The sequence below is a fragment of the Clinocottus analis genome, unplaced genomic scaffold, assembly GCF_023055335.1.
Source record: "Clinocottus analis isolate CAN_PGR_092001 unplaced genomic scaffold, fCliAna1.0.p SCAF_16, whole genome shotgun sequence".
Taxonomy (NCBI): domain Eukaryota; kingdom Metazoa; phylum Chordata; class Actinopteri; order Perciformes; family Cottidae; genus Clinocottus; species Clinocottus analis.
In genome coordinates this window covers 13,860,837-13,884,886 of record NW_027175887.1, presented here as the reverse complement: position 1 = coordinate 13,884,886, position 24,050 = coordinate 13,860,837, and the positions used below count along the sequence as shown (strand labels likewise).

The 24,050-nt window shown below is 43.4% G+C and overlaps 5 protein-coding genes across 5 annotated transcripts; 3 read left to right on the top strand and 2 right to left on the bottom strand.

The window, feature by feature from the left end:
• Nucleotides 1-793: 793 nt before the first annotated feature.
• On the top strand, nt 794-5,746 carry elob (elongin B). The gene is made up of 4 exons (XM_068579203.1): nt 794-871; nt 3,211-3,345; nt 3,956-4,064; nt 4,256-5,746. Exons 1-4 carry the CDS (start codon nt 869-871, stop codon nt 4,366-4,368), a joined length of 360 nt encoding a protein of 119 aa, XP_068435304.1. The 5' UTR covers nt 794-868; the 3' UTR covers nt 4,369-5,746.
• A 729-nt stretch (nt 5,747-6,475) lies between these two features.
• Nucleotides 6,476-8,545, top strand: LOC137786996 (putative nuclease HARBI1). Its single transcript, XM_068579173.1, has 3 exons — nt 6,476-6,779; nt 7,122-7,353; nt 7,452-8,545. Exons 1-3 carry the CDS (start codon nt 6,492-6,494, stop codon nt 8,186-8,188), a joined length of 1,257 nt encoding a protein of 418 aa, XP_068435274.1. The 5' UTR covers nt 6,476-6,491; the 3' UTR covers nt 8,189-8,545.
• Nucleotides 8,546-9,149: 604 nt separating this feature from the next.
• On the bottom strand, nt 9,150-10,878 carry si:dkey-66i24.7 (uncharacterized). Its single transcript, XM_068579206.1, has 2 exons — nt 10,685-10,878; nt 9,150-10,303 (listed from the first exon to the last, which is right to left on the bottom strand). The coding sequence occupies exons 1-2, from the start codon at nt 10,776-10,778 to the stop codon at nt 9,699-9,701; spliced, it is 699 nt and encodes a 232-aa protein (XP_068435307.1). The 5' UTR covers nt 10,779-10,878; the 3' UTR covers nt 9,150-9,698.
• A 338-nt stretch (nt 10,879-11,216) lies between these two features.
• armc5 (armadillo repeat containing 5) lies at nt 11,217-17,727 on the top strand. The gene is made up of 7 exons (XM_068579162.1): nt 11,217-12,130; nt 12,220-12,250; nt 12,348-12,458; nt 13,451-14,342; nt 14,439-15,241; nt 15,393-15,525; nt 15,720-17,727. Exons 1-7 carry the CDS (start codon nt 11,738-11,740, stop codon nt 17,203-17,205), a joined length of 3,849 nt encoding a protein of 1,282 aa, XP_068435263.1. The 5' UTR covers nt 11,217-11,737; the 3' UTR covers nt 17,206-17,727.
• Nucleotides 17,728-18,274: 547 nt separating this feature from the next.
• On the bottom strand, nt 18,275-19,582 carry cox6a2 (cytochrome c oxidase subunit 6A2). Its single transcript, XM_068579164.1, has 4 exons — nt 19,434-19,582; nt 19,009-19,084; nt 18,600-18,742; nt 18,275-18,502 (listed from the first exon to the last, which is right to left on the bottom strand). The coding sequence occupies exons 2-4, from the start codon at nt 19,082-19,084 to the stop codon at nt 18,413-18,415; spliced, it is 309 nt and encodes a 102-aa protein (XP_068435265.1). The 5' UTR covers nt 19,434-19,582; the 3' UTR covers nt 18,275-18,412.
• Between the last annotated feature and the right edge of the window lie 4,468 nt (nt 19,583-24,050).

The window sequence follows — 24,050 nt, the reverse complement described above, 5'->3', positions numbered from 1 at the left end:
ATGAGAAGTTAAAGCTCTGTTCAGGTTTTTACTTTATCTAATGTGTGTTGATGAATATGAATAGTTCAGGTTTAGTCCATCTTATTAGAGGCCTTGAGAGTTGACCTTGCATACAGACATGGCCATTAAAAGGATGGCTATAGATTAACATACAATACAGGGGGGGGAAAATGACTTATTGTCATCAGGACAGATTGGATTTTTTAAGAATCCAGTTTAATTTACACAAGTACAGACATTATGTACATATATTTACTGATGGGTCTAAAAATTCTAACTGTTCAAACAAGTTTTGCATGTTTGTTTCAGAAGTGAATGTTAAAGTGACACAGATACCATGTCGCAGTATATTCAGTTGGCTACCAGCTCACGTAGATGTTCAAGGGAATGAAACAGTTAATCAACTTGCCAAAAGTTGATTAAAAGCAAATAGAGTAGATTTAACAATGGCCTACCTATAAATAAAGCTGAAACCAAATATTGTTCTGCCACTTTTAAGAAGCAGTGGCATTGGTTTTTATTGTATGCAATGGAAATCTCAATGGAAGGCATTTGATCAGAAACAGAAGAAGTAGAAATAATCAAAGTAGATCAGCAGAGAAGGAAAAATGTAGAATTAGACTCCCTAACCCAATTAGACTAACCTTAACCCTAAACCCTAACCCCAAAAATTCAAGAAACAAGAACAAGAACAACAAAAACAATAGGAATAGGAAGAACAACAAGAATAAGAAGAACAACAGCACATCTCCCCCTGCCGGTAGATTCTCCAGCTGCAGGTGTGGCAGTCTGAAGCGGCTGTGAGCTCACAGTTGTCGCTGTGCGGTGGAGGCGTTTTTTTCCCCCTGTGTGCAACCAACCGCAAGAAATGGTGAGTGAGGAAAACACACACAGCTCCGTATGTAAAGGCCTGTTGACTCGTCAAACATTACTTTAATTAGTCACTAAGTCGTTCTTTAAGCGTTTAAATGTCCGCTGTCGGGAAGCGAAACAGGCTGGTCTAAAAAAAACGGTCAACCTAAAAGCTGAGGTCTTTGTTTAGCTAACCCTGGCTAACAGAGGTTAGCTCCCACACCGCTGTAGCTTCAGCTGGACGTCGCTTCATAAAGCTCGAGCGGACAACTGGTTAGCGGAGAAGGGCTCAGACTAAAAGGCATACATATGTACATTGTGTTGGATAAGTGACAGCTCAACTGACACAACTTTGCTTTGATGAAATGGCCAGCTAGCCACGAAGGAAGCTAGCTAGCAGAAGTTGTAGCTCGGTTAATGTCATCATCTAACACGGGGAAATTAAAACACAACAACAGTTAGATGAAGCGGATTTGACGTGAGACAACACGACGTGTGTTTATGGAGGTGATATCTCGGATAAAGGGGCTCGTAACCAGACCCACAGGAAGCTACTGCAGCTCACCGCTGGTCATTCACGTTAGCTCGCTGTGACGCGGCGGGCAGCTGCCGCACCGTCTGTCTGCAAAAGCCTCGATGGAGAGATCAGTGTGACGTGATGGGAGTCAAGATCCGTTTGTTTATGGCCTTATTAACCAATTCACTAGACTACTGTCACTGCCAGCTCCACCACTAAAGCTGCCAAACAGCCTAACTCTCTGGACTCATGATAAGTAAGAAGTTGTTGTCTCACAACTTTAAACAAAAAGACAGATGATGAAGACATGTAAAGGCACGAACAAGCAAACATTTACTTATTCAACTTAATTGCGTGTTACAGGCGGAGTGTCTCTATTCAGAGCCTATTGTTTGTTACCACCACAAACAAGCTTTCAAAGACTATAAACATCTTTATAAAGATGCAATAAATTAACTCAAGATATCTAGATGGTGTCGTGCAAGTTATGCGTTTGTAGCTTGAGAAGTCAAAACTTTCTAAATGGTCCAAGAAGTCTCATGTAAAATGTATTTGTTGACCGAATGACGCAGAAAATGAAATCATCTTGGGTTTATTAAACATAAGATTGAGTACTACACGCTACCAAGTCCATGCGTGGGGACATTGGTAGAGTTGTTTCTTTGTATGTTTAAAACTGATCTCTGATTTATGTTTTAGTTTGTAATTCATTCTATTCAATGTCTGTACAACATTTCATAACCTTTTCCCCAGCTGGTGCAGTTTGTGGATATTGCTGCACCTTTACTTTTAAACTTAACATCTACTTCATCTGCAGCGTTATCTGCCTTAGTGTTTGAGATGACTTAACATCTGATATATATGTATCTGATCGTGCATTGTTTTGTTGACAGCTCAGTATTATGACGGTGATTTGGTAGAAACCCATCCACAATACGTATCACACTTCTGTACCCATGCTTTCACTTCAATTAATCAATATTTGCAAATGATATGGTGGAATTTGTTAAGTACATTTATAAAGTACAAACTCAAGGCACTTGTACTTCACTTGAATGTTTCCATTTTATAAAACGTTATACTTCCTTTATACTGCTCGATTTGTCAGATTACAATTGATTGTCCCCATCCTGTCCAGTGAAAACGCGTACCTCCAGATGTGTTGATGTTGAAGCAATTCTTGAACAAAATCCTCCCACTTCTTCAGTGAATACACTCCTCGAGATGGATAATGTATCATCACAAAGCTGTTTTTCTGAGCTCATAAAAAGTTGACTTTTTGGAGATATGTGGTTTTCACAGGAAAGCAACGCTTCTAGAATATGATGCATTGCTTTCGATTTAACTACTTATCAGTATACAGAAATTAGAATTAGCGCTACCTCAAACATCTACAGCAGTATTATTGATTCAGAAACATCAGATATACTAGTAAAACACAAGAGACAATGACTACTTTTTTCCCTCTATATGCAGAACTTTTACTTGTACTTCTTTAGTATTCAGGTTGAACCAGTAATGAGTAGATTATGAAGTACTTAACTTTGTACTAAAATTATCTTAATTTCTTAGTGGGGCTTATGGTTTTGATTAAGACTGTTTTATTATTATAGCTGCAGCAGATTTCAGTCTTTGTTGTGTTTTTAGCTTTGGAAGGAACTGATTAAAACACCACAACATAAACGATTTGTTTCAGGCAAAATGTGCCAGCAGGGATTTATGTCATCTTGTTTGAGAAGACAGTGTTTACAAGGTCAACGATGTTTTTCTGATGTGAATATTCTTGGGAGTCGTCGGTGTCTCATTTCCAATCTTTCCTCTGTCACTTGATCTCTCCTCAGGATGTGTTTCTAATGATCCGACGTCACAAGACGACCATCTTTACCGATGCCAAAGAGTCGACCACAGTTTATGAACTGAAGCGCATTGTGGAAGGCATTTTAAAGAGGCCCCCAGAAGATCAGAAACTTTACAAGGTAAATGACCAGTTAGTGGTCCACATACATGTAGCTAACAGCTTTTATCTGTTTTTACTGTTACTCAGGCTTAAGCCATCTTTAGAGCAATATCAGAATTCACATTCCTGCTTTAGCGCTGCGTGATTGGGGAGAGTGAAGAAGTGGACCATATGAAGATGTATGCCGTGAGAAGTTTCAGGAATTAGCTACGCTGTTAAAAGTTGTAAAAAGGCCATTACATACATTTCTAGTGTCAGTTATTTCAAGTTAAAATTCCCAATTTAATCTAGCCATTCAGATTTGCTGCTTTTCTTTTTCATACATGACAGGAAATGGATTTATATTTGGACAAACAGAACCAGCGCAACTGCAAAATTTAACTTACCCAATGGTTACAGGATTCTTCCATCTTAAAACTGACACTGACACTGAATACAAACATGCCGGCTAAGAGGAATGCAAGTAGTAAAGTAGTAGTAAACAGAGAGTGTCGTGTGAAACGGACGAGTCCTCGTGCATTTCACTGCTCCTGAATTTCTTCAGATGCTTTAAACGCCATGTCTGAAAAGTCTGATCATGCGGAAAATATACATGAATATCTGGCTTTAAATTTTTTTTTCTTTACCAGGATGACGTGATGCTTAATGATGGGCAAACTCTTGGAAATTGCGGCTTTACAAATCAAACAGCTCGACCTCAGGCCCCAGCCACAGTGGGGTTAGCTTTCCGTCTGAGTGGTGAGTAGTTTACCCTTTAATCAACCCCACATCATCCATTCATTTGTTTTATTAAGCCACTCTCCGTCCGAGCAGAGCAGGTTATTTTGAACGATAGTAGCTCATATTTTCTGTGATGTATCTTCTTTCCTACTCTCTCTCGCTTTCTCTCTCTCTCTCTCTCTGTCTCTCTGCACTGTTGTCACTTTCAGATGATTCATATGAGCAGCTGAGGGTCGAGTCGTTCTCCACTCCCCCGGAGCTCCCTGACGTCATGAAGCCCCAGGACTCGGGCAGCACAGCCAACGAGCAGGCTGTACAGTGAGGGAGGGGTCAGGGAAACGAGAGGGCTGCACAGGGGGTCTGAGGGAGGATACACGGGGGGAGGGAGGGCTTGGATTTTGTGACGCCTCCGCGGGTGAGTTTTACCTTGCCGACGACAGATCTTCAGCTGGGCACAAACAATTATGAACACGGATTCCCCTTGTTGTAAATGTGAGGGCGGGTGCTTCAAAGTGGTTCATTTGTCCTGAAATCAGTGAACGCATGCTAGATAAATTGATAATTTCACACAAGACCCTTCAGAGATAACTGACGGACTTGTCACGACACTGTCAGTCATCCATGGGATTGGTAATGGCTGAACATAAAAAGTTGTACCTCGTATTTAATTAATTCTACTCTTCATTTGGGGTAAGGTTATTGCTACCTTACTTGTGTTTTTTATTTCGCTGGCTTAAACGTGGGAGTTGATAAGGTGTGACATTTTTAGGCTTTTATGTTTGTGTGTTTCTTTATTAAACTATTACTAGGGTTGAACATGTTTTTTGGTCTTCGGCCTGGATACGTGTTGCGACAATAGCTCGGAGTTTGTGAATTTCTAAGTTACTATCTGTATTTCAAAACCTTTTGAATAATATGGATCTGAGAATAAAAAAAAAGATTCACTTGTTGGCAGGAGATCTGGCATTACGATGAACATTTCTTGGTACTTTTCCTTATCAGTAGTTGTAGTTTTCCTACTGTAGCTGCTCACAGATGTTACTGAGACTGAGTGCGCTCAGTCGTGGGTTTCTACAACACATGTAACGCTGGCGTAGACCTGGTGTTGAAAATGAAATATCTGACAGGCAGAGCAGCAATCAAAAATGAATTGATAGTGATTATTTTTTACCTTACTAACAAAGGTCGGGACTAACCAACTTTCCTCTCCAATGTTGGAGATGCTCTGACTTGAAGCAGTGTGGCTAATTGTTCATAATAAATGGTTTAAAGTTAATTAAACAGGTAGTCATGTGATGGGACGTGATCCATCCCTGCACATGGACTCTCTGTTGTCCCTGAATCACTGCCCATTTAGGTTTAGTACATGCTGCAACTTGTGTTGTATTATACCCCATTATTACCGTAATACATATTTTTTTTTTCCACCCTGAATTCAAAAGGTGAATTTAAAATCAACTCCTCTTCACTTCAAATCTAAGTTCAACACTAGGTCTCATGATCTAGAAAAACTACAATTTAAAACCTGAAACCTCCCCCCCCACACACACACAGTTAGTAACAACGAGGAAGTATATTCAGACCTGGGGGTGTTGAATGAAATTGTTGACTTTACCATTTGCAAATTGAGGCTGTTAAACAGTGGGACATGATCAAAGTTGCACTTGTAACTGATTTAACATTAAAAGAACTGTTTTTCACTCCTGTGCACTGTGGTGTTTTTGAATGCTTATTTTGTGGAACAAAATACATTTTTGGTTTTGCTTTTCATTTGAAACAGAAGCTCAACAATGTTAAGTGTTTTCTTAACGTGGTAATGAAGAGTCACCGTAGTAAACAATATCATAAGTGAGCACAGACGTTAATGACAGACTGATGAGGGGAAAAATGAGCCATTAATATAGGATAGCTTTTATTATCTCTCTGGGGTGTGAAGACATTTGATTTGTGGTATATGGTGAAATATATAGCCAGTAATACGTTCTAAGATATGTAAAAAGTAACTTAATTAGGACTGCAACGCGTATGTTGATTAAAGATAAATTAATGTATTGTTTTCTAAATTAACGAATGGACTCGTCAATATATCATAAAACTGTCACAATATTACATTGCATGTTTTGTCGGACCAACAATCCCAAACCAGAATATATATTTTACTTCAACATAAAACAGAATCAGTAAATTACGTGACCGGCTAAAACATTTTAGCTTGATAAATTATGAATTCTCTGTTGAGTTTTGGCGATATTTTAGCTCTAAAGGTCTATCTTTATAAAATGTATTTTTTTTAAAAGTTACGCTTAACACGTCAAAGAAAGCACCACTTTTGCAAACGATGACGCCGCGCTGCTCGTCGTTCCTTCAGAGTTGCGAACTTTCCTGCAGCCCCTGAAGGCAGCGCGTCGTCAGCCTCGACGGCGCAGCGAGCACAGAGAGCCGCTAATGGACGTCCGCGAGTGCGTTTTGTCGGCGGGCCGAGCCGTGCTGGACGTGGTGGAGCGGGAGTGGCAGCCCCTGTCCCCGGGCGAGCTGGAGCAGCGGCTGGACCAGGCGGTGGAGGATATCCTGGAGGCGGATCTGATGGCTCGACTTGAAGCTCGGCCTCCGCCCGCGAGTCCTGCGAGCGCGGAGCCCCGAGTTTTACCGCCGGAAACGTGCGTCGGTCCCCCGGAGAAAGAGGAGCCGGAGCCCCCAGTACCGAAGGAGAGCGATGACGGTGCAGCAGTCAAGGTGTCTGTCTGTTAGGTTGATGATACTGAATGTTATTAGAATAAGTTTACATTTAACTTTTCCTTTGTGCTTGTTGACTTATCTGAAGGGTGAATGGATTGAACAAATTAAGAATAAAATTCATGAACAAAACAAATATCATTCCAATGTGAGAACTACACTAAGACACCTAAAATATTGGCAGATATAGACATTTCCCAATGTTATTATTATTTTTTAGGTTGGCATGTCTATCTGAATAAAAGGTGTGAAGTATTTTTTAGGTAATATTGGAGCCATGATAGGGTTTCTCCTCAAACAGTTGTCTGAATCTACTCTTTCTTTCTCCCTCTCTCCCATCAGTACATCACAGATCTGCTTCAAAACTCTGAATCCAGGGGTCGGATGGCCGGACGGGCCCGCTTGTCTCTGTCCCAAACGGTCTTGCTGTCCCTCACTCTGCTCTCTGAGCACGTCAGCTACCGCTCTGTGTCCCACCGCTCCCACCTGGAGAAAGGAAACATCCACAGGATCTTCTTTTCTTTCTGCGAGCGCCTCAACATGCTGCAAGAGAAGCAGATCCGGTGGCCAGTCGGTGGGTTTGACCTCGGTTTGGTTTGTCGTACGTGATCATTAAAGTGATGCTAGGGATTTGGAAACGATAACGACAGGTCTGTTTTCTCTGTTCTCCAGGTGATGAGGCCGTGGAAGCCCTCTTCTCACTTTGCGGTCCCAAGAAGGAGCAGCAGCAGCAGCAGCAGGAGGAGCAGCAAGGTGTCCCTCGGGTCCTGGCAGTGTTGGGACACACCCGCATCCCGATCCGCCTGCCAATAGGGACGCAGGACGTGGAGAGCACGGTGCCGGAAGTGAAGAGGATAAAGAAGGAGGCCAATCCCGACTCCTGGCTGAACTTGCAGCTCGCATGCGACCGTAAAGGCCGATTCCTCCACTGCAGCATCGGTAGAGGCTCAGATATGGACCGAGGCGGCGCTCTGAGGGACAAACTCAAGCGGCAGCCCGAACTGATGCCCTCTGGCTCCTGCCTCGTGGCCCGAGCCGGCTACCCGCTCACTGCTCAGATTTTAACTCCATACTTGGGAAGTCATGGACCGAGAGAGGAGCTCTTCAATCAGATGCTCGACGAGCATTTTCACATCCTGGACCAGGCTGTTGCCAACCTGAAAGCCCGATTTAAAAGGCTCCGGTATCTGGATATCAGAAACTACGAGCGAGCGAGAGCCGTTGTGCTGACCACCTGTGTGTTGCACAATGTGTTTTTGGACATGGGACAGGTGGTTCAAGGGAACGTTGAGAAAGAGGAAGCCTTAACCCCCCAAGAGGGGGAGTTGGAGATGGACGACGAGGGTGTACTCAGACGAGACGCCATCTCAAATTTGTTGTTTAAAAGGTTTGATTCTGGAAGCACGTGATGTGATGATGTCGGGTGGGAAATGGTTCTTTAATATTAAAAAGTTTCTTTTTTTACAGAATCTCTACTTTCCGGGTCTCTCATTACAACTGTCGGATAACAGATAGCTTGGCCTTTGAAGCTTTTACATTGTATGAATTATTATAAAGGTTATTGCTGTAGTTAACTATAATGGAGATGACAAATGATGATATTGGACTAAGAGAAATGGAACATTATCACCGCTTGTTACACTTTACAAATACAGAATAAAAAGGTAATCACACAAAATATGCCTTAGTACTGTAGATGTATGTAAATGCCAGTGTATTTCTTTTAAGTATGTGCAACAACCCATAAAACCTGCGGGTCTGTAATACAGCGGAATAAAGCGTATGGCTAAGAAACACAAATAATAACCACTGAAGAGTCTGACTAGTGAGATCTTATCCAGGCTCTTGAAAAGTATAGGGTGCCAAAAAAAACTTTACAAATTGTCAGAAAATAAGTAATTAAAGGTACAATGAATTTAGTTATATTTTCATCATTCACTTTTTTCACCAAAATTTATTTCAAAAGTAATAACCGGAAATGAGTGTATACTACTATGTCCACCTTGATGCCAGTGTGACAATTTCCAGGTGTAATACATCTTTGGACCAAAACTTTCAAACTTTCTATTAAAAATTGTCGGCAGTATTTGTGTTACAGTAATAACACTACACGAGTTGTAAATACATAATAATGTCATATTTAAATTTATCTGCGGAAAAATATAGGTTGCAATTCCTCACTGTGACCACTGGAGGGCAGTAAACTTCCATAAATCTAAATACACTTCCGTCAACAGTGCAATCCCTGGCGTCAAGGCGGACACTATCGTAACAATATATCCGGTAAACGTTTCAAAATAAAACAGTCACGCGAGAGAGCGTTTCCCTACAAAACTACTATGGTAGTAATAAGTTGCAGGATTGTTTATTGGAATATAACAAAAAGTGAAGTTGTGCATATTGACAAAGTGTATATTATTAATACATTAATGGTACAAGTGTGTCAATGAATACTCTTGTGATCATTTCCGTTTGAGTTTGTTCACATTTGGTGCCTGCATAAAAAAATATCATGTTCTACTTTTGCATAGGTTGTTGGTATGTTATATAACATAACTAATACAGTAATGCTAGTGTGCCTGTTTAAGTAAAAAAAATAGTTTTTTCTTGTACTCTTATCAGCCAACCATAATTCACTCTTCTATTGCGGTATAAAAATGAGTGATTACATTCAACCAACAGAAAAGGACAAATTTGATGAGGCATGTATAATCTGCTTGCAGTACGAACGAAAGATGATTTGTGAGTGTGTGTCTCGTTTTCTGAACTGCTCCAAAATCAAGTTCACAACTGGCCAAATTAATCTTAAAACTGTACTAGTTAAAAATGTGCCAACATGACAACAATCTTAAAAACCGTTCTAACAAACACACTCAAGCTATTGACACAACCTTGTGTAATGTGATTCAAGTTTTTGGGCTAAAGTCCGTCCTTGGACATCTGTGTGCTGTTCTTCTGAGCGAGGCTGGAGATGGCCTGGGCCAGGTTGTTAATGGCCTCTATCTTCCTCTCCTCCAGGGCTTTCTGCTGGGCCCACATGTTCATCTTCCTCTCCTGCAGCTCCATGTACAGCTGCAGGACGTCCTGTGGAGGCCTGGCAGTGCAGGCAGCGGCTGTTGTCGGCGGGTTGGGGAGGATTGGGGTGAACCTCTTGCTGGCCATGGCCTTGCCCACTCTCGTCCCGCTGAGTTTGGCCCTTCGCTGGGCTTCAATCTCCTCCCTGCTCTTACCCAGGACCTCGTGCATGGCCTTGAAGAACTCCCAGTGGACGCTGGCCGCCCCCAGCCTCTTGGCCCTCTCGGAGTTCTTCCTGTATGTGGCCAACATGTTTCTCCACTTGAGGTCACACTCGTACGCCTTCACGGTGACATCGGTGGCCTCTGACTCTCTCAGTTTGGTGTTCACCTTCTCTGCCACCGTCTCCCAGAGTTTCTTTTTCTTGCATACTGGCTGATCAAAAGCCTGGTCCATTTCTAGTCTGGTGTTGACCAGGTGCCATGTGGCCTGCAGTGTCCATATGAATTCTAGAAAGAAAACAAATTGTATCATGTCACTGGTTGTTAAATTATATAACCTTAAATTGAACCTGCAGTGTCCACATGAATTCTAGAGAAAAAACTAATTATATCATGTCATTGGTTGTTAAATTATATAACCTTACATTGAACCTATTTCCTGTTTGTTCGTTTTTGTTTCTTTATTTTTTGGGACATAAATTATCTGATTATGGCGTCAATGTGAGGTAATCAAACGGTATATAGTTATTAATGTAACTGGCATTATGCGAGTCACGGTCTATGGCTGTAATGACTCTAATGGGCAGAGACTGCGCACTCATCGGGCCCTCCTCGCTTCACGCGATGACTGGATGAAACCTGTTTAACTTCAGGGTGTCGGCTACTAACCTGCTTTAGTTTTATCGCTGTCCACGCAGGACACAACCGTTTCCTTTTCTGCCACCTCAGTACTTTGGATCACAATTGTCTCGATCACCTCCATGATGTTAAAGCATTACAACAACAGTGAAAGTTGTTTGAGTTTTTGTTATCAACCGTGTGTTTCTATCGTGGAATTTAACAACATATCAGCGGCCGCGATGTCCTTTCTCGCATCGAGTAAAACGATGACTATAACAACGTTACTTGGCAGGTTGGGACGTGTAGTCCGTTTTAGTTGTTAAATACGCGCTTTGGAGTACTCTGCTGTCCCGGCAAAACTACAATCCCTAAACTTTGCGAATTGTTCACTACAAGCGACTATTTGTCGATGACAAGGGGAATGTAGTTCTTTAAAGGAAGGGAATACAAGAGGGGAGGATGAAAGACAGCGACGTTTAAACTACAAGTACCAGCATATATCTCACCGACCCACCTCTTCGCTCCCTGCTCCCTCCCTCGACCGCCCCTGTTTTGTTGTTTGGCTAAAGATGGCGTTAGCGGCTAACACAGGCGATTGCATTTTGTTCTACAAAAATTATTTGGCCAGTGGTAGCAAAACATTGATCAATTAGCGCTTTAATCCGCCATTTGATGTGTAAAAATATGTTCCATTGAGATAATACATGTCTACCACGTAGAATAACGTTTGTTCGGCCTTCTCACGATGTAGGCCTGTTTTTTTAGGGAGTGGACCGGAGCTGTTGGAACTCCATCTCCCATCAGCGACCGCGGTGTCAGGTGGTACAACTTTCCTTTTTCATGGTATCTGTAGTTTTCTGATCACACCAGAATGTTTTTTTGCGGAAACTTTGAAAAAGATTTTTGAATGAATTTGCGAAGAGCACATAAACCAGTGTAGTAAGGAAGCTATAAATTTAAAGGAAAAGGACATGCTATTTAATTTCTCAGTGTTTCAATGTGCGCGTCCAGTGACGCTCCACGAAGTGAAAAGTATCGGTCTCAACTGAGACGAGGACAATCAGGATAATTGAACCCGCAGGCTTGTCAGGCAGAGAGACCATGGCTGCGTCACCTGTGCAAGGTGACGGGAAACAATCTCGAGCACCCTCTAGAGAGGATCACCCATCATCTCCAGAGTCTTCTTTGACGTGGTGCCTGGCTCACCTTTCTAAACCTGGACCAGGGGCAGAACCTCAGGGGCATGGCCAGGTGGACTCAGGTGGAGGCAGAGATGTGGACAAGAGGTCCAGAGTCTCCCAGTGGCGAGCCCTGGTCGCTATCCGGACGCAGCACATTAAGGGGGACAAGGCTGGCATTGCCAGATTCAGAACTCAAAGGGGTCTCCGGCCCCTGTTGGACCTGCTCAAAAACCCAGAATGCTCGAGGAAAACCCTGGACCTGGCGCTGAGCATCCTAGCAAACTGCTGCACTGAGCTGCAGACACGCATCGAGGTGAGATAAAAGGAAAACAGATATTCTCTATTATTTATTATTAAAGCACCCTTTTAAACTGCTCACATTTGACATGTCTGCCTCTACAGGTCCGTAAGCTTGATGGGATCAATATCGTAGGTAAACGATCATTTACTTTGTTATAAATCCTTTTATCTTAGAATAATAACTTTAAAAATTTTTTTTCTAATCTCGAAACAATTCTTGGCTGTTACAGTTGAGATCCTGAAGGAAAATATGGCCCTGGAGACCGTCCAGAACCGAGCAGCCCGGGCTTTGGGGAACTTGGCCATGGATCCAGAGAGCTCTGCACTCATCCACTCGGCTGGTGAGTCTCAAATGTCAATCGTAATTTTAAATTTTCAGAATTTATTTCTTATTTGGAATGCAGCTTGAAATTATACATGTTTGTAGTAGCAGCACAATAGTAGTTTTTATAATAATGTTGATTCACATGTGGACTAATGGAAGGGTTATCAATATTTGTGGTACGATAGTTACAATTTGGCTGTGTATTTTACGGGTTCGTATTTTTAGACTTCATAGAATATATGGTTAAATACCACAGTTACAGATCAACCTGCCTTACCGACTTTCTTTTAATCTGTTAATTACTCATGGAATTATAGGAAGTTCATAATCTTATTCACACAATAAGTAATACCTTGAGAACTTTGCTGAAACAACAAAATGAGCAGAGGAGTTAAAAAGAAAACCCGCAGAGTGACTGTGCAACTCTTTATCTGCACAAATGAGCTGTGTCTATATCTAAGAGTTATCAACAGTAAACAGACACTCATTCTGGGAAATACATCTTTTATTCTTCAGTAAGATAAGAGTCATGCAGCAGCACAAAGTAACCCATACGGCCAGAGCTGCAACAATTTGTTGATTAATCTCATAATATTGATTTATATCATTAATTGTTTGAATAATTTGTTAAAGCAAAAATGACAAATATTTAATGCTTCTAGCTGCTCATATTTGAGACTTTTCAGCTTTTTTTGTTTTGCATTATAGTGACCTAAATATTTCCGGGGTTTTGTTAGCTCAACAAAATAAAATATTTAAAGACTTCACTTGGGACTTAAGGAAATAGTGAAGACATTTTCACAGTTTTTTTAAGTTATAATTTGTATTATGGTTTTATAGACCAAATGATTAATGGAGAAAACAATCTCCAGGTTAATCAGCCCTACGTTCAGCTATTCATAACTTTATTATTCAATAGGAAATGTCTATTCACATGAGAAAATGCTTTCTAAAATCAGATTTAAAAACCATCAAATATTTTTCTTTTTTTTTTTTAACTTCTTCCAGGTGGTGTTCCTCTTCTCCTCCTGTGTGTTTCTCTTTCTTCTGGCCCGTCCTCCCCCACGGCTGCTCCGCCCAAAGAGCCCTGTCCTAAACTGGAGTGCGCTCAGTCGGCTGCTCGGGCTCTGCTCTACCTCTCCGATACGCACTCTAACCGCCTGTTGCTGCTCACCCAGGGGACCTTAACGGCTCTTGCCCCTCTCATCGCTCCAGAATACCCCCTGGGGCTCAGACGGGCGGCGCTCAGGACCCTCCACGAGCTGACCCGGGGCTGTGGGGTCGAATGTGCCAGGGAGGTGTCCCGTTCTGGAGTCCTCGCTCAGCTCGGTGTCATGGCGTTGGGGCAGTGTGATGAATCTTTTGAGGAGCTGGCACTGAAAACCCTGGCCAACATGTGCTCCCAGGGCTGCCTTCGCCCTTTCGTCGGGTCACTCGGGGTCATTCAGAAGTTCACTGAGGAGGTCAAGAGGGACCCCCTGAAGTCTGGAGTCTTCCTCAAGGCGCTGTGCTTGTGCTGCAAGGAGGCGGTCAACCGCGCCAAGGTGAAGGAGAGCAGTGGACTGGAGGTGCTGATTGGCTTTCTGGCGGCCCATCAGAGTCACCCCTATTCCCGACTCGCCATCCTGGCCTGTGTAGACTTTGTTTTTGATGAATCTGCCATGGACCAGCTGCAGGAGTTGGGACTTGTCCCGCTGCTTGTTGCGCGACTGGTTGAGCTCACCAGAGGCGAGGAACAATATGCTGAGAGGATGGATGTGACCCTCTCCTCTAGCATGTCCCCCACTGAGCTCATGCCCTCGTCATGTTTCGACTCCTTTGACTTTCCCCCCGAGGGCTGCAAGAAGGAGGAAGCAGGAAAGGAGCAAGGTCTTTGTTCATCAAGCTTTTTAAGTCTCAGGTACATTTTAAAGCACTGGTTTATCTATATTCCCTGTGAATTTGATTCTAAGATTGTCTATTGTTTATCTTCATGCTTTTTTCTCTCTCTCTACAGGTCTTGGTTGGTGTCTGAGGGATTGATCTCTTCAGAGGGGGACCTGCTGGATTCCTCTGGTGTTGAAGGAGAATGGGGGAGTCTTCAGATCCCACCGTCTTCATCCCCTCAAACCTCCTCTCCAAACTCTGATTCCTTTTCCTCTCTTAAAAACTCTTCTCCATCCAACCCTACGGCCTCTTCTTCCAAAAAAGCTGCTCATCCTTCCCCCGTGTCCTCTTCGGCTCAGCCCCAACTGTCTTCCTCATGTAAAGTCACTGCTCCGCCTCCCTCTAGTCCTCCACCTGGCACTGTGCTCACGCCGCAAACCCAGACCAGTTCTTTCACTATCTCCTCGCCCACTAAAACCACCCAAACACCAGTCTCTCCCTCAAAGTTCTCATCCCCTCACAGAAGGAGGCAGCGTCCTCATTCGGCAGCTTGTTTGACTAAAGTCACTCTCGATACCCCTCCATCGGTGCCCCGCCCGATGGCTTACCACCCCTACCACCCTGAACCCTGGACGGCCGAGTCGCCCATCCTGCTGCTGCTGTCGCGCTTCTCCCACGCCACCGACCCAAGTGCTGCTCTGATCAGCTCAGGCGTCATGTCCGGCTTGCTCTACTACCTCACCCAGCACCAGGACCCCAGCAGCAGGTGCTTCCGGATGCTTTGCAGGCTGAGCTGCAACCCCAACTGTTTGCAGGCGCTGGTCCGAACCGGCTCGGTCGCGCTGATTCGCCACCATCTCTGCCAGAGAGGGGGAGGATTTCAGGGAGAGGAGAGGCAGACGGACCGAGTGAAAGCCAAAGTTAAACAGCTTGGTGAGATAAAGATCCTTTATCTACAACGCAGTAACTTTAGATCAACAATTTCACCCATAAACCTTGATTGTCTATAATTAAACAAACCATTGGATCATTTTTGAGTTTCTTACAACAGCAGTTTACAATGTTGCCCTGACTGTCTCTGCAGGTTTTTCTCTTCTTAATAATCTGCGTGTGCAGTGTGAGTCTGGATTTGGCTCTGGGGTTGTTGCCCACGTGATGCTCTCAGGGTCAGAGTCCGACAAGATAAACTGTGCGTTGTCTCTGCCATTAATCAGCAGGTGAGTAGTCGATCAATAGGAATATGAGTACAATCTGGTGAAAAAAGGATCTATTTGGTTACAGATATATAGTATTAAAAAATTAAGTCTAAGGTTTTGAATTTGCTATGTGCTCACTTGCTGAGACCATTAAAAAGTTAATCCAGAATAAGTGATCATATTTGATCTTTAGTAACCTTCTTTTTCTCCAACAGCAACAAGTCCTTGTTGAAGAAACTTCTTCTGGACAGCGGCGGGCTGCTCTTGGCTTTGCAGCCTCTTGGTTGCGATGATGATGATGTGGATGAAGACCACCCCGCTGAAGGTGTGAAGTTTCTCTCTGATTGGTTAAGTTCTTCGCATTCAGGCCTGACTTCTCAGCTCCGCTCGCTGTTCTCCTCCCTCCTGATCGAATGCCTGTCCACCCTGACGGTTGGCATCAAGATGGAGCTCGACAACAAAAAACATTCAATTCCAATCCTAATGCAGTCAGTCAGTAAAATTGACAAAGTTTCACCGCCTCCCTCGAAAAGACCTCGCCTGGCTGACACCTGTCCCTACGGAGCCTCGACCTTTGACCTCCTCTTGTTGCTGGACGACGGTACTCAGCTCCGAGCCAACAGGGAAGCGGTATCCGGGGTGGAGGGGGGGGACGGGCTCGGCTCTCAATACTTCTGGGCTCTGTTAAGAGGCGGATTTGAAGAAGCTCAGGGTAATGTGGAAGAAGCCATCCGCATCAAAGATGTCAGCACAGGAATGCTGTTGCCAGTGCTGCACTACCTGCATGGATGCCGCCTCACCAAGGACACAGGAACGACCAGGGAAAGCGACGGAGGAGAGAGGAGAGGACAGTGTCCGATCTTGGACAAATTAATCCTTGAAGGACTTGAGATCTTCCAAAGAGAGAGAGGGGATTGGTCGACAGAAGACTTTGCTTTCCAGAAAACAGCTTTAGGCGAGATGATGATCGGAGCGTGCCGATTTTTGGTGACTGAGTTGCAGAGAGAGTTGGAGGGTCTGTGCGTGTCTCTTCTCCTGTCCTGCTCCACCAAGTCTGCCTGTCGAGTTGCATCAGCTCCCACGCTGGACAAAGCTGAGAATGCTGCATCTAAAGTGCACCACGAGTGCACCGATGAGGAGAACCTGGCCAATCGAACATCCGAGTTAGAGTTGACCGGTTTTGAGGCGCAAACAGAAGATCTACCAGGACAGACAAAGAAACCAAATAGTTCCCAGCACCAGAGACACCGAAAAAAACAACCCTCTGAAACAGTTGAAAAGGCCAGCAGAGGACTGGATACAACTTCGGATCATAAGACAATCAAAAGTGCCACTCCAGGTTCCAGATCACTTCATCCAGAGGAGTTGAGGTTAAGACCAAAGAATTTGAAAGGTTCAGCACAGCGTCTGAAATCAGCAGCTCGGGACTCTCTGTCCTCCTCTGGAGCAGGTGGTGGAGGAGGTGGAGGTGGGCTCCTGGCTGCGCTCCTCCCCCAGGTGTACTGGTTTTCTCAGCGGTACAGCTACCCTGCACTGGGTCGGGCCTGCGTGTCTCTGCTGCTGGGTTGTCAGGACTGTCCTCGGCCCTTCGTGTCCTCCTACCTTGCTGGGGTTTGTCTTCGCAGAATTGCCAGAGAGGTCGACTGTACGGAGACTCTGAAACGGGATCTACTGAGTCTGGTCACAGCAGCTCTGAGCTGAATGAGGAGGGAAATATCAAGTAGAGTTGTGCGGCATGAATTCAGAAGGCACAAAGGAAGTGATGGTCGACTGTGCGGCTTATAATCAGCTTCTGGAAGAGTTGCCATTGTAGTAGTTTTCATCCAAAATCTGGAAGTGCAGTCTGCAACGGTATGATTACCTAAAAAAAAACCTGCTGTATGAATTTCTTGTGTGCTAACAGAAATGACTGTTTTATTTTCATAAACTGGAAGCATAATTTCAATTTAGTTTTGATGTAATCTAATATAAACTGTAGCCCGTCCCAGCATGACATAATTGTATTATAATTTACTAATGACATTTGCATTGTGATTATTTTTTTTGTGGAAAAAGTCTTAAGATGGATTTGATGAATGTCATTGAGCTGGAAGTACTGGAATTATCAGGGTTGGTTTAGTAGCCAGTTGTTTATTTTGTACATAGAGATCATATGGATTAGCAGATATACAATGTATAGATTCCAACTGTCTCATATCAATTTATGCCACTGAATATATTGTTGCAACATCACTTTGCGTTTGGCGTCTTGTTGTTGGAGTGTGGGTTTGCACATTAAGTTATATTATTCAATCACACAACATCCTGAAACAGCCATTGGTTGAACTTCCATATGATTTGGTAGAAGTTCATGATCTCAAGAGGACGAGCCGTGATGACTGATGATCCCCTTACTGTTCATTTAGTGTGAATTAAGGTCCGTGGTTAACACAAGCTTTTCAAGTTCTACGACTTAAGATGCGTCAGTAAAAACCATCTCTATGCTAAGTAAAACCTTCCAGCTTGTAGATGGATGCTAGATGTCACGCTAAGAGGAAAGGCTGTTGTAGAGGAGGTGAGCGCACTAATTCAAATTACAAGTTTGCAGCGTAGTGGTGGAAACGTGAATCATGTGACTGGTGTGGTACACTTTCCAGAAACTCTAAAATATCACCAGCCTCTTCTTCTGATCTTTTGAGAGCCCTTAACTACAAGCTTCTAACAATTGTGACTTTGCCGGCCCCTAGTGTTGATATTTCAAAAGACAGGAAGGTCAAAAACTAGATAGCACTCATTGTCATACAGCACAAAGCGGTTTTATTCATGTCTAGGTGGCCCCTCGGTCAGTACAATCAAGCCAAGTGCACTGCAGACTGCATGCAGTTTTATACGAGCAGCAACACGCGGCTGAGAAATGTGGCGGCTGCCCTCAGTGGTGTGACTCCTCGAAGCCGTCGGGCAGTGCGTTGGTGTGATTGTTGTGGAACAGAGAGTGGTTTCCATCTCCCCAGGGGAATTTCTGGAAGGAGAGATATGAACGTAGAAGTAAAGTCAACAACGGGAGGAAAAAACACCCTGATATTCATCCCGTTGCAAACGTCGGTTTCGGGACTCACCTTGGTGCGGATACGCAGGTGAGAATAAGGCACGAACTCCGGCTGGTCGTGGGAGCGTGCCTGCCCCTTCATGTAGGCGTTGGCAATGCAGACGACAACACCCGGTAAGGCCACAGCAAAGCTCAGCATCTTCCAGGTTTTCACTGTGAAAAACACAATGAGTGGAAGTGCACGACTGAAGCGCTACACAAGGCATGTGGGAAAGAAGGAAAATAACATGATAGCAGCTGTCTCTACTCTTCAGACTCCATATCAATACTAAAATATGATTCCTGATCATTTGCCAAGTCATAAATGTGCAGGGTGGCTGCCTGCCAGCCCTGCAGACGTTCAGCTACTGTTCCAACAAAAGACTCTGGAGGGGCAGAAGCTCTGGTGCATTTCGAGGGAACAGTAAAGACACACTGACCCGTTCCCTCATGGCTTGAATGTGACGCAGCAGCGAGCACCCGTCGAGCAGCAAAGGCAGCTGGAGACGCGGACATCTTTAGAGGCGGAGTAAGAGAAAATGGAAAGATTGAGAAACTTTTGCAGCTAAGGTCAATGTTCTGCACAAGAACATATGTATTTGTATGTTAAGGCAGCATGCATAAGCTTTACACCGAGCCCAAAAACACCAGAACAATGTTGAAATGACGACAATAACTAAAGGGAACCGCTACACAGCTATTTAAACACCACACAGTTCTCCCACACAAGTAATGTGAAGTAATTTGTCATGTGGCCCTGTGCAAATCGACAACAGCAGACGTCTGAGGCCGGGCCTGCTGGTGTTGTGTATCAAGTAATAAGAAATAATACAAATACAAACATTTTTTTGGGGAAAAAACTTACTTTTCCTTCAGGCAGGCAGTATTCAATATGCTTTAATATCCTTTTATTTGCCTGTAAAACTCCAGACTAGTTATATTTTCTTCTTCTTCCTGGTTGTTTGTCCTTCAGTCTGTCCTGTGCTGAACTCAGTGTGTCAGACTCCTCCCCATTTCAATCTGTCCATGCGCCAAGAAACTTAGTTTATATTTGGTCAAGTGCAATGGCTGGCTGATATTTGACGAAGAGGACGTGGGAGGAGGAGGAGTGTGTTCAGCTTTACCAAGACTGTGCAGAGCAAAGGGATGATTAATCCCCTTTAAGGGGGAATCGTGTCTTTGTTAGCTTTCCTCTTTAGTTTCAGAGAGCGGTCCCTGAAGGCACCTGTGGCTCACTTGTGCATCACAAAGCAGACTAATCTCCCGTCTGTTTACATTTTTAAGTTATTACTCATCTGTTGTTATAAGTCCTTCTGGTATCAAGATTAGATAAACGCTGATATCCTGAAATGAGATACTGAAGCCTTTGAGGCCCGTGTAATTACCTCTGAGCAAAGTCCTGTAGGTGCAAAAATGACTTGAATAAAAGTGTAAATACTGTACAGGCATATGTAACATTATCTGCTTTCACACATATCACTAAGTTACACATTTTCTATTCAAATATTTTAATATGATGTAAGTTTAATGATAACAATCATGAAGTTGAGCAGAAACTTTATTTTGATATTTAACCCTGCACTGTGCCTTTACACTGCTGTCCCAAAGCCAGAACACGTTTTTTAAGCATTATATTGTATAAAACTTTGTACAAAAAAAGTGTTTCAGGTGTGTTTTCTTTTGGGCAGTTTAGTGTAGAGCATAATGTTTGTGTATAAGACATGCAGTCACACAAAGTCTTAATTTCTTGGCTGGAATTGTTTGATAGATTTGTGACCAGATGTGAAAGAACGACAAGTAAAGGACTATTTATTGTTAAAAAAAGGTTTACCTTTTGAAGTAAACTGTCCACTGGATGGAGTTGTGACGCTTTAAACGCGCTGTCCTTAAACGCTCCTTGAAACCTGAAGCCTTTACAATAAAAGTTTGGATTTCAGCTGATTTACAGAACCTCTAGTGTTTAATTTGAAGGAGCAAAGTACATTTTACAGTTAAAAAACATTTTAATGAGATATGAAACATGTCATAAGTGTTTTTTTGACTGCACTAAATTAATCTGACAGTTTTAGTTATGTTTCAAAAACACAATATACTCCTGATGTACTAATAATCTACCCAATAGTATATAAAGTATCTCAACTTGTCTCCAGGTTGATGAACTACTAAAAGGAGCAATAATGCACGAGTGTTTTTAGGTAATGGTCCTGCTACTTTTACGTAATTATCTGATTCATTCTTAAATACCTTCACACTAAGGTACTGTCTCGAGTTTGAACGTAATATTTTTGTCCCGTCTGTTGAATGTTAATTCTTGATTTTCACGCTATTATTGATGCCCTCGTGGTCTCTGTCTGGGCGGCTTCAGGCTGCAGAGCAAACAGCAGCCGGAGCCAGGAGTGATGTCAGCCGGTCGTGTGAGCAGCCAGCCCGAATGTCTCGCACTTGTGTTATTGTGGGCAGAAGTTAAGCTCCATTTCAGCCCCAAGAGTCCGAGCACGGCCGTTTACCGGCAGGTAGACACACGGAGGTGTGCAGGTGTGCAGCTGGACTCCAACCTGCACACATTTATTTAAATAAATAGCCTTTATAAGTTGTAACCTAACTTGGTTACTTGTAAGCAAGTATTACATTATACATAATATAAATATACGTGTTTTGTAATTAAATTATTGAGTTTTTAAATATTTTCTCATGGAACTTACACAGTACAATAAACAGGCCTGCTTCCTGTTTGCAGCAGCTTCCTGGTTGGATGAATGATGGACGGCCACAGACAGGCTGAACCTATTCAACAGGTTTTCGACCTGAAGCTGATGCTTTGCAGCATTTCCATCAGCGGGCGCAGCAGCCGGAGGAAACGCTGTAGACTCAACACGGCAAAGTGGACCGACGCACGATGATGTGTAAATACAGGCATTTATATTTCCCAAAAGTAAGACGGATTCTTTGTCCTAACTGCATCCGCTTACGAGCTTCAATCACAGCCTGAGGGCTTTAAGTCATGCATCAACCTGTATGCAAAGTCAAAAAATGAGTTCAGATGAGTTTACCCTCCTGGACACACACACAACCCCTCGTCTGTGTTGGTGCCCAGAGAAAGACAGCTGCTGATTGAGTGCGATGCAGTAAGTCAGTAAGTGTGTGTGATGTTGGACGGAGGTGAAAGCAGCCGGTGCCAGTTGTAACAGTCTGTCCCATCTTTGTGTCTCCGTCTCTCTTCTGGACACTCAGCTACCATATTCCTGCCTTCCCTTCAGAGCAGCTCACATCTGAACTCTTCAAAGAAGTCTCGCCGCTTTTTGAACAGAGACCTTTTCTTCAGCTCTTCTCAGGCGATTCCGGGACAAAACGGGCCTTAAAAGCATTTTAATGCAGAACTTTTCCTTCCAGTTTAACGATGATTTCAAACCATGGTTTGATTCTTGTTTCTGCAGCAAAGGACTGATGCTACTGATTAAAGACACTGAAACAAGTTTGTCATTAAACTTGTCGGATTCTAAATCGAAATTATTGTTATTTTTCATTCTGTGAATAAGATTACTAACAGTCTTTGGCCACAGCCGGCTACATCAACATGACATTAAAATATGTGCACATACACGTTTTAAGTCATACAGAGATAAATGACCTGTTGATTATTTTCTTGATGATAATCAAAGGTAATACAACACCGGCTTTATCTTTTAATAGACCTGATCGTGTCCTGACTTTGGGGAAAGATGCTGTGCGTCATTAAAATGTACCCTGACAGGCCGTTAATTTCTCACTAAACATTTGGTTTGGTCTGCCAGCTGCTTCTTCACTCTCGAATTCTCCCAGTCGACTTCAGTCTTGAGGCCAGTTTCTCCACACGACACCTTCCACCTTCACTCGTGACCAAAAGTCGTCATCACAGACTCTCTGATGGAGTAAATTTGCAGCTGTAAAGTCTTCAAACCCCAGACCTGCTCAGCCAGATGCAGCTTCAGCTGAAGGAGCATCACTCCGTAGGTCTTTGTGTTCATCTCCTAACGTGTGTGTACGCTACATGGAGCAGAACACTAATGTTAAGCCCCCTGGAGCTGTTCCACACTGGTTTACGAGCTGGAAGAAGAGGAGCATAAAACCACTAATAAACACAACTGGTACCAGTCCCCAGGCCAAGAAGAAAAAAGACAATTAAAATATCTTAAATTACTCAAATTATTACTGGAGTTCTTCTTATCAAGACTGCAATTGATAGTTTCTCCAGATTTAAGCTCTTCAGGGAAGTCTTCAAGTTGAGATGATTCGTAATTACACCTCCGACCACCAAGTGGCGCCAGGTGCGCTTTGAGATGCCTGATTGACTGATGATGTAATCAGGTGCAGGTGTCCCTGCTTTGTTAGACAGTGCAGTCTGTGTTTATTCCCATGTTTTGCACATTCTGTGGAACATTTGGGTTTATTTTTAGAGGCAAGGAAACAATGGACTGCACTGCAGCATTAAGTTGTACAAGCTGTACAATAAATCTGTGTTTTAACGGACACACTGGATGCGTTCACTTTTCAGAAAACCTGTAATAGAACATATTGTCTAAATGTCAACTGCAGAGGGGACATTGTTTTCTTCTCTCGAATCCCTTGAAGGACACACGAGGACACGAACACACACAGAATGTAATTGTTACGTATGTACTGGTGCACACAGTGTTTCTATCATGACAGACCACAGTGAAACTGCCATCCAGATGTGTCTCCACAGACACTAAACTCCCTGTTCTCAAACGGCTCTCTGGGTAAATGAGCCAACACCGTCTGCACGTGCCCTCACAACAACCCGCTCTTACTTTTACAGCTTTGACATCTCGTCTCCAAACATGTACACACTCCTTATAGACCGGACTTCTTTGAAACGGGCACCTCTCAAACGTGCGGACGGATAAATGTTTAGAAGTGAATCACGGGCGAGGGAGCCGTGAGTCAGACGTGGGTTGTGTTATTGTCTTGTGCCCGGTACCACCAGAGAAGACGATGTGGTGGTCTGCCCGTGTGACTCTAGTTTTCCTCAGGTGGCATAGAAACAAGGAAGAAAGCGTAAAAACCGCCATATGTGGTTCTCCAGTCAGACGTTTGCATTGACTGCTGCTGAGCCTGAGGTCAAGACATAAACTTAAACGTTAGATTAAGAAACAGCTGTTGTTCAAGGGACCTCCCACACTATACAATATGAGGGGCTTCATGCACATAGTCTCAACAGACTGTTCCCCCCCAAAGGGCCTCATTACAGCTGACAGCCTGTTTAAGGTCAGATTGCAGCGCTCTTCTGTAGAAATCCATGGAAACTCCTTAAACTGGTGCTTTAATTGAGGCAGAAGCATTGGGTGCGATTTCTACAGCGGCATTGTGTGTGTGTGTGTGTGCGTGTGTGTTAATTGTTAGTTGCATGCTTTTCCCAAACAAAACACCCAACACAAATACAAAAATGATGTTATGTTTCCTGAGCAATTTCCACATTTCTCCG